We start from the raw sequence: 10,033 nt of genomic DNA on the forward strand, positions 1-10,033 counted from the left end.
GAGAGCTCATTACTGGGTTGCCAAATAGCAATCCAGTCAGGATCTGAGTGGAATTTCTTTGTTTTGAAAATGGAAAAGTTGCGTAACAGGACTTTTCTGTCACTCCCCTGCTAAGTAGTGTCTTTGTGCGTATAGTCTTCTGCACGTATGTTTGGTAGGTTTGAGGGGGTAGTAGAAATGCGTAGATTTTATACGGTGTACACAGAGAACATTTAATTAACCTGCAATGGCGTCAGAAAGTCATTGTAACGCGAATGGCGTTTGATCTCCGTATCAACTGAGTGAGCTTTGTTAATATTTTACTAATGGTGCTGTTATGTACAACACTAATGGTTAGTTCAGTTTCAGAGCTTTTCTTATTTCAAATACATTTTGCCAAAAATAGATGTACATCACTAACGTGAATTTGTCGGATAGAGGGTATGTGGAGAGGGGGGAAGGGGGTGCGCTCTCGACTCAATTTCTTCGGCACCGCTTTCTGGAATTTCCGGACAAAATCAACGTGAGAAAATGTGAGCCAAAGGGCCACTGCTGGCACGGCGTCTGTGTGACCCCTCAAATGGTCTAGATGACCCCCCACCACCACCCAACTCAGTGCCTTCTATTTTTGTGTAACAAGTACCACAGGCAGCCCAGTTTACACTCGTGGAACGTCTAGTTTCAACATTTGAGACACTTAATACAGAGACTAACATCCAAGTCAATGGGCTGGTTTGGAACAGTTACAGAATACCCGTCCACCTAGGAGCATTACTATTTAACCTTGTCACTGCGGTCCCGTAGTCGATAAATATGAATATCATAAGACCGCCACAATGTCGCCAAAACATTGCGAGACAAGTTGCACGAAACATTTCATTCAGTCTAATGGTCCCGTGAGGAATGAATCAATGATGAAATGGTATATGAAATGAATCATATATGAACTGCGGATATGAAATCAAGTGATGAAGCTATGATCTTCGCAGTTATGAGCGCAATTTTTGCAATTGCGTAGAGAAGCCTGAAAAATTCAGGACTTCAAGGGGGTTTGAACCCGTGACCTCGCGATTCCGGTGCGACGCTCTAACCAACTCATCATTGATTCATTCCTCACGGGACCATTAGAACCAACAAATGACCAGCTCCCAACGTCAGTGGCTTCATAGCTCAGTTGGTTAGAGCGTCGCACCGGAATCGCGAGGTCACGGGTTCAAACCCCGTTGAAGTCCTGAATTTTTCAGGCTTCTCTACGCAATTGCAAAAATTGCGCTCATAACTGCGAAGATCATAGCTTCACTTGGAGTCTGCTCACACCTTCAAAGACGTTGACAGCATATTTTGTTGACTTTCTTGTACTTTCCGGAACAGCATTTGCGACCAGCTTTTTAATGTCACTATCACTAGCTATAGGCTCCAGAAAAAGATATGTTAAAAGATCAAGCTTGAATATAAAATAGACCAGTCCCGACGTGTCAAGATTTTCCGATCTTTGAAAATGGTTTCAGTGGGAATGTCATACCCAGAAATATTAACGATTCTTGATTTTATTGGGAGGTAGCCACAGGCGACAGAGGTTACGATCGAACTTTTTTTCTGTGACGTGACAGCGTCACATTGCAGATCGTTCCTGGGAAACCAGGTCTTTTCTTTTATTGCATTTTAGCTGCGCCATGAAAAAGGCGTGATATACTTGCAACTTGCCATTGTACATGGACCCTGAAGGCGTCGTTGTCTTTAAAACAGCAGGCTAAATAGTTTTATCCGTCCTCTGTCGTTCTGCCTTTTTTGAACTAAAGTTAAATGTCACAAAACAGTTTGTTTTACACATGTGAAAGCTCGCTGTATCATCTGGCGGAAAATTTCACCTACTTTTCCATGATGGCAAACGTTCCTTCAATCGTTATCGCTCTCCTGCAAAATATGTACGAGTAAACAAGGGTATACAGAGGTATCATGACAAAAGAATACAAGGGTATACAGAGGTATATAAGGGTATCTATGGTTATACATTGTTTAAAGACGGGTGCCTATGATGAATACGCACTCAAATGAATTGAAGAAGCTTTTTTTGGAACCTGAATTAGGCCTAGAGAAAAATTAGGGCCAGGTTAGGATTAGTTTGCGCCTGTTAATTGTTGCATTGCACGACTGATTTCGGCAAAAGCGGGCGTCGCCGGTAGCCATGTCAGCTCTGTTGTTCTGTCATACCTCGGCCTCTGGTCAAACCACCGCTGGTCTCCGCATTAGCACCCGTCCGATGATGAGGTCCGTGGAGAAGCCTGCCTAGTATTTACCACTCTTTCTCACGACGTAGACATAAAGCTACGATACACTTCTAGTATATTAGTCGATCATAAGAAAATATCGCTTCTATGGCTGCGGAGAGGAAGAACATCCGTGCAGCACACTTCAGCTTTACGAGAAAGATTTTGCTGTTTTCATTCAATATTCTAAACACATTGAAACCATCATTTGCATAATATACGTTGGAAAAAGCACACTGGAATAGTCGTCGCTACTCACAAATAATAAAAAATCACAAAATAGCAATATTTCCTTACCTTACAGAGGCAATTCAGAACTCGAAATTAATGTATTGTACTTGCTCGATAGAACTTATCAAGGAAATGACCAAGATGATGCCGCCGACACGGAAATTCGCGCCGCCGACAAACCGTGACCAATGGCAATAAATCATTTCTACATAGTCTATAAAAACAAACTTTTCCTTCTAAAGTAACTCCTAATATTTATTGCGGATTCTATTGCTCTTATAAATTCCGATAAAAAATGGTACATAATAGTATTTTGACAATTATTTTCATATCATGATTGTATAGGCTTTTAAACACCAAGGAGTTTTAGACGGTCATCTAAAGCAAACAACAGTAAATAATTTCACGAATCCAAATTACTTTACAAATTTTCAATCACCTGCAGTTATTCTGCGCGATCCACAGACATTTCCCTGATAAATCCTCGCGAAAACCAAGGCAGTTCAAACTGTTCTTTGTGCAGCCTCGTTTCCATTCTGCAAAATTTCGCCCGCTAACTCGACGTGAATATTTCTGATTTTTAACAAGTTCTTCTACTAGAACTTCTTGTGACATTTGATATGTTATAGAAGGATGTTTTCTGGAGCTAAAACCGTTGAAAAACTTTCTGTTGGAATTAGTGATAGGTTGATCCCTATTTTTTCATAGATTGACTGGACTAATATAGGATATTTTTGGAGAGCTTTCATGTTTCCATGGCATCCTATTACGTCACAAAAATGGGCGCATTTTGTTAAGCAATAATTGGTATTTCATATGGTACCATAACATTGCTGTTACATGATACAGTGTAGTAGTTATAACCCTTCTAATGAGAACGTCTCTTAAAAGCTAGTGGTGAAACTGGTTTCAGCCACTTTAAGTGACTAGGTAGATCATCATTATGTAAACCATCGACCTTTTTAAAATACAAATGTGGATAAATTGCTTCCTTTGGGGCTGTTTTTGTATTTGTAAGTTTTAGACTTCGTTTTCTTGTTGGGTGAGAATGGTAAACCGAAGGCCCAGATAAAACAAGAATTATAAACCTGACAATTATCATGTGTAATTATCCTTTATGCCTCTCAGTCACGAATGCATCATTACTATTTCACATAATTGTCATTTTTCTCGAAAGTACTCCAACAAAATCATGTCTAATGTAATAGACGGGGCTAGCCCCTCTCTCATGCATGACTGCCTTTCAACACCAAAGCGAATACCGTTAAACAGCGAAGGGAAACCGACCATTGACCTTTCGGGAGGAGGTTGGTTGCGTTTTCGGTATATCATTGCCAAAACAAGGCTTTCACGAGGAAAATAAGAGACAGAGATCGTGCATACGGTAGGGTCAGTAAGTACTGGCAAAGGAAATTCTTCGAAATACAGATGCTAAAAAATTAATTATCGAAAGAAATTTCCCATCTCCCCTCCTCTCATAAGATGATAGGTTCGTTCATAAGCCCGGATTACATTAGCTGCATGATTAGTTCTTTCCATCTGGCGCACTGAATTCTTCCAATTGTGGCCATAGATTTGGGTATAAGGCCTTCATTTGAGATGCGGTGGGTACGAAGCGATCCCTGTAATCAAATCCTGGGGTCATCTTCTCTGAAATCAACGTAAAAGGTGTTTCACCAGGAAACTTTGCGTAGCCTTTTTCTTCCGTTAAAATTCTAGCGGCCTTGAGGCAACCCCCAGGAACCCTCAGTTGAAGAACATGACCATTTAAGATGTCATTTCCCAAAGTAAATTCTTCAATTTTTCCGTCGGGTGTAACGCAGATGTATTTGGCTGGCCATCCATCGTGAAAGAAATGCGTAATATCGCTCTCATTGCGATTAAAGAAATTTTTCCCTCCAAGTTCACGAGTCATCATAAAGTAAATGGTGGTGAATAAATTTCTTTCGCTGCCTTCTCGTCCGTCCACTTTCATCGTTTCGAGTGATCTATAAGTTTCTGCAAAGCAGCCCCCTTCTTCCGAGAGAGGAGTTAAGCCCAGTGTCTTAATATAAATGTCTTTTCTGTGCTCCATGGTTGACGTCTCAGTCTTGCAGTCAGTGGATCATCAACACTGAGTAAAAATGAATAAAGATTAAGTTGTGATGCAGTTTGTTTAATTTTCAATATCTTAGACAAAGCCCACTTAAAATTTGGTCGTTCATGCATACAGAATAGACCTAACTGAATATGTATGAAATCCTTTTCAAATGAAATGTTCGCCCGATGATTAGGCACACATCACATGGCAAATTCGCAAGCGTAGGTGTATTTTGCTCTACGAAAGAGTTTTATTATGCCGGTCTTTGCTGTTAGTGCGAATCTTACGTCTCTATCGTCGCAAAAGAAGATGATCAGTGTCAAATCTTTATGACTGTTTTCGCTCGCTCATTTAGCAATCGATTCAGTTGACGTTGCGAATATCTCGAAACGTATTACAGGAAACATTGCGCAAGATAATATTCCTTTTTGTAGTAACCGATTGCGCAATCCTCGGAGGAAGAAGAAAGCGGTTTTTACAATATTACTGAACTTCTCCAAATTATTTGCGCAACCTGCTTTTGAATGATTAATCGTTTTGCAACCGGCACAAGTTGAACACAGCATGATAATTTTCAAAATAGCATCATGCAACGTATTTTCTTTTGTTTTCGTTGAAAGGATCCTTTGTTTCGTGGGTAAGCTTGAACTTTCAAAAGAAACTCTTGCTTTGATTGAGGAAATGTGAGCCAAAAAAATGCTGACGTCGTATTCCGGCCTCAACTATTTTTGTGTTGAATCTTACAGTTTATTTTTTGTATTCAATCATACATTTACAGCATTTAGTGCCATTAATTAACTATTCTAATGATATCTCTACGACTTCGACTACTAGCACTACGACTCCTTCGGCCAACACGATATTTAATACACGCTTCATTTTCCTACAGACGTCACAAAAAAATCGTCATTAGGAAAGCGCCCACCGCGAAGGTCAAGATCGTAGCTCATGGCGGTGATTCAGTTTCGTGATAGTTTACATATTTATAGTAAATAGGGATTTGCCAGGCCACTCATCAAATACAGTATATATATATGCAGATTAATGGCCTTGTTTTCTTCAGTTCGGCCGTGATGTTAAAAAGCTCTTTTAGAAAAAGAGTCACAATTTTTTTTCTCGACTGGGCTACTTCTTCCCTTTGCTCTCTTTGGTGACCTACCATTGGTATTTAAGTTGAATCAATTAGCTGTGTGCCTGATACAAAAATTAGCCGGGCTATCTATTTCACTTGTGCCAATTGACAGTCCAAGATTACATTTTAAGATGCTCATAAATTATCATAGCTTAATTACTTACTTACCAATGGTAACCTTTAATTCCGCTGTAATTCGTAGGACAGGTACAAGTCGACGTTAAAGTCAGAGATTGGATTTTGTATGATCAAACAAAGTGTTTGAAAGTAGTAGTAATGAGATAACTCAAGGATCTACTTTTATACTCTTTCTGGTAGGAATGTGCACAATGTTGCTACAACTAAACAGCCACCCAAGAAGTTACAAACAGGAAACGACGTATTTAACAGGGAAATGTACGAGCGCTTAACGTGCGACAAAAATTCCTGTTTGAAATTTCGCAATTCCATGTCCCCAATCGTACAGTAAATTCAAGTTGTGTAAGCTTGAACCCAAGCCATCTTGGGCCAATCAGCGTCATGTAACAACAACAACATTTATTTATTTATACCAACAAGAAACAAAAAACAACAACAACAAATGTAGGCTGCGCAGTCGCCCCCTCCCCGAAGAACTTTCTGAGGTGAGCAGGTGGATGTACGCGGGCTCGGGAGAGAGCATGAGTCGACGGAAACAGCAATTTAATCAAAAGGAATAGGGCAAAATTTCGGTCCAGCCGGACATTTCGTACCACCTACAAAGTGGTATCAAATATCTCGATGAGACCGAATTAAGCAATATAGAGGACGTTTTCCGTGTTTCCATAGCCTCATCTAAAGACGAGGGGAAGTTGGGTGAATTCGAGACAGTTATGCAAACACGAGACGCAGTCGAGGGTTTGCATAACTGTCGAGAATTCTCCCAACTTCCTCGAGTGTTTAGATGAGGATATGGAAAGACGGAAAAAAGTCCTCTACTGCTTTTATAAAATATTCCTCAAAGATAATTCGACAAATGAAGGAAACTGCTGTTTTTTTTCCTTCTTGATTGAAACAGATTTTCTTAATACACGCTCATATTTCCTACCAACCAATCAAAACGCGCGTCTGACTACATAACCAATCAAGATTTGTGTGATGATGTCACAGCCGTGTTTCCATGCTCTCATCTAAACACAGCTATTGACCAATGAGAGTAGGCGTACTATCCTAATTCTTTTATAAAGTAAAACGGACCGTTTCATTGGACTTCCAAACCTAAATTTCCGAAACTTTTGGTCGTATCATAAGCATCCAAAATGTACAACCTAAGTGGCTGCTTTTTCTATAACAAACCTTTCTGTGGGGTTTCAAAGAACAGAAACGGCTGAGGAAAGAGATTTTCAATGTTTTGATATGAGAGCCAAAAAATGACCCAGAAAGCGCTCGCTCACAATCGATGGGATCGAATAGGTGTGACGTATTGAAAAGCAAATTGACACCTGTAAATCGAATTTCTGAGAAGAGAAAACCAAATCTCAAGTAGTTCCTGACAACTTCCGCTCTCACTTCTATCGTCGTCACCACTTTTTCGCGAGAAGCATCGAAAATCACGTTCCCCGTTTTTCCTTTTATTGGAAACTCCACGGAAAGACTTGTTACGACGGAAAAAATTAAGGGCCCACGATTTCCTCCGAAGAAAAACGTTATGCACGTTCGAAGAATAAAAATGCATTATTTTGTTCCCTCGTTTCGTCTTCTTCGCGCGATTAGATCGCTTAGGTTCAATATATTCACAAACAAAGGTATAATACACGGAAGGTATTGGTTACTGATACATGAAGATGCCCTAAGAAAAGTGCAATTCCTAATTAAATTACATATATTATTGTCAAGGCTTTTTTTGATGGCAAAATTCAAACGTTTGTTGGTAACAATTGAACCAAGGAGCCCTAAACCAGTAACTTGCTTATTTGCTACAGCCTTGAGCAGGGGCCCTTCAGAACCCTGAACGCAGGACTTGGATGCTCAATAAGCTGCAACAACAGTGTGCAATTCTTTGCTGCAATAAACACCTGCATAACATTTTCATAACTTTCATTTTAATCACCATGTCTTACATAGCAACCTTAATGGACAACTTCACAGCTCTGTGCCAGTTTGTGATTACCAGTTTTGCAATCCTGAAGAACACCTGTACGTAATTGAAGGGTGCAGTCGCCGTAGCTAAAGCTTGACAACTGAATACTATTCCTACACCACTTTAATGTGGTGATCACATTCTCGTGTTTATTCTGTTTAATCAATTTGAGACACCACATCAACGGTATTATTCCAAGCAGAACTATTGTAGTACTATACTAAAATATGAACAACCACCACTACAAGTTTCATTTAAGGTAACCAGGTATGCAGTGTTAGCCATAACTCTGCTTCAAACAGCTTGTCTCGGATGCAAATTCCAGCTTTTTTGAATCATTTTAACAACTTTACTACTATACCACTACTTGAAATCAGTCAACAGTTAATGGAACAAATTATTATTTCACACCAAGTTTCTTTTACAAGTTTTCGACTATCGCTGCACGATACTATTGAGGTGGCACTTATGGACTGAATCTTAAGTATTGTTCTAATACTGATGATCAGCAACAAACAGACTCTCCCCTCCAGCTAGTCCAGCTCCTCCAGCATACTTTCCTTGGCAAGCAAGCCCATTGGCTGCAGCACGCTTCAGGAACTCTCCTTGTCCAGCTTTAATTTGCTCGGGTTTTCCAGACCAAGCCTTCAGTGCACTTGCTTGTAGAGCACGGCCAAATGAGAAGGTCAAAGCCCATGGCTTCTTCCCTACAGATGAAAAGATACCTGGAAATGAGCCGCCACTCTTTTCACTAGAGGCCAGCTGTTTGAAAGGGGCAGTTAGGTTTATTCACTAGTTACGCAATCTTGATAGTGTTAAATTTTTAGGTGGAGAGTCGTATCCTTTCATTTCACAGAGGTCTGCTTTTTGGAAGTCCTATTACAACATCAAAAACCCAGAACACTTCAATCTAAAAAGTAGCATTCAAAATTTTAAAAGCATGCAATGTCAAAAACCAGTGCAAAGAAGTTTGCACCATCAAACAATAAGTTAGCCTGTAGGCTATGTCTGAAGAGTAGTCATAAGATGAATGAATGACAAGAGTTGCAAGAAAAATTGCTCCGAGTAACAGTGCCTTTAATGTGTCTAAATTTAGTTAGTTGCGATCTTAAGCCAATTGACTGTACTTGTCTAAGTTATATTCCCAGTGTAAGTGTGGTATTGCTGTCGAAAGATGTTTCACATAATGGCGCTGTTTTTAATGGTAGCACAGTAGTTTTCCAATATCTGTTTATGCAAGGCAATGTAAAAGGTATTGCTTTGCAGAAACGTTTTTAAAAATATTGTAAATCGTCCAAAAAAAACAACCCAAACCTGGATATTGGTTGATGGCATTGAGGTGGACAGATGCTTCTTCCTCTGACTGTCCTCCAGACAAAAACACAACCCCAGGAACAGCTACTGGTATGGTGCGTTGAAAAGCAGTAACAGTGGCTTTAGCAACAGCTTGAGGGGTGTACTTGGTGGGGCAACTCTGACCTGAAGGAAACAAGAAGTACTCTCAAAGATGAAATCCAAGCAATTCCCTCACTGGTGGAGCAGATTTTTCCTTCTTGCTATGAATTGCTTAAAATTTGGCATGCTAAATCCTGTTTATCAAATACAGGGCAAAATTACTGAATGCTGATTGGCTGAGACGGAGGGCATTTTCCCTTAATCATGAGGGTACTTTTTTAAATCAAGAGGGCACAATAACTTGATCCTGATTGGTTAACAGTTGCTTATCCAGATCAAGCAAAGTTTCAAAAGAATTTTCTTCCAAACTACTTATACACATAAATTACATTTTAAGCACTATTTCTGTTGACAGCAACAATTTATCGAATTGAACTTTAACCGAATGGCAGAATGTTGATTGTCATCCGCCGCAGCACTGAATGGGCTTCCCTCAGTGATTTTGCCCTTTATGTGATAAACATGTAACCGCAATGTACCCTCATGCAATTAAGGGTTAACTTCAAAATTGCCCTCCCCTGAACTTTGTGAAAACCTTGACAATGTTCCTGAAATTAATCCTTAATTGCGTTCTGGCTCATGTGATTATTTGGACTAGAGATGTCTTGATGAGTATATCAGCTGCAAAAGCACAAACTATGCAGTGTTTTCATTGAACACAACATTGAGTACAGTAAAACTCTGTGAGTAAGAACCTTCCATTTCAAAATTTAGCCTAAACATCTGAGGCCATCTTGGTTATTTGGCGCTACGCACCTTGTTGGCTATTTACCATCTCATATCCAATGCCC

At 39.8% G+C, this 10,033-nt stretch overlaps 2 protein-coding genes across 2 annotated transcripts in view; both read right to left on the reverse strand.

Annotated features, from left to right (window-relative positions):
- Positions 1–3,557: 3,557 nt before the first annotated feature.
- LOC137976278 (uncharacterized) lies at positions 3,558–6,019 on the reverse strand. The gene is made up of 2 exons (XM_068823574.1): positions 5,858–6,019; positions 3,558–4,590 (listed from the first exon to the last, which is right to left on the reverse strand). Exon 2 carries the CDS (start codon positions 4,549–4,551, stop codon positions 4,003–4,005), a length of 549 nt encoding a protein of 182 aa, XP_068679675.1. The 5' UTR covers positions 4,552–4,590; positions 5,858–6,019; the 3' UTR covers positions 3,558–4,002.
- A 1,713-nt stretch (positions 6,020–7,732) lies between these two features.
- The window catches only part of LOC137976510 (fructose-bisphosphate aldolase, non-muscle type-like), a 7,153-nt gene continuing 4,852 nt past the window's right edge, over positions 7,733–10,033 (reverse strand). Inside the window, exons 2-3 of the mRNA XM_068823879.1 lie at positions 9,102–9,266; positions 7,733–8,494 (exon numbers count right to left, since the gene is read on the reverse strand). Coding sequence (XP_068679980.1) covers positions 8,280–8,494; positions 9,102–9,266 — 380 coding nt within the window. The 3' untranslated portion in view covers positions 7,733–8,279. The remainder of the gene's footprint in view (positions 8,495–9,101; positions 9,267–10,033) is intronic.

Source organism: Montipora foliosa, chromosome 11 (genome assembly GCF_036669935.1).
Source record: "Montipora foliosa isolate CH-2021 chromosome 11, ASM3666993v2, whole genome shotgun sequence".
In the NCBI taxonomy this organism is placed as follows: Eukaryota; Metazoa; Cnidaria; class Anthozoa; order Scleractinia; family Acroporidae; genus Montipora; species Montipora foliosa.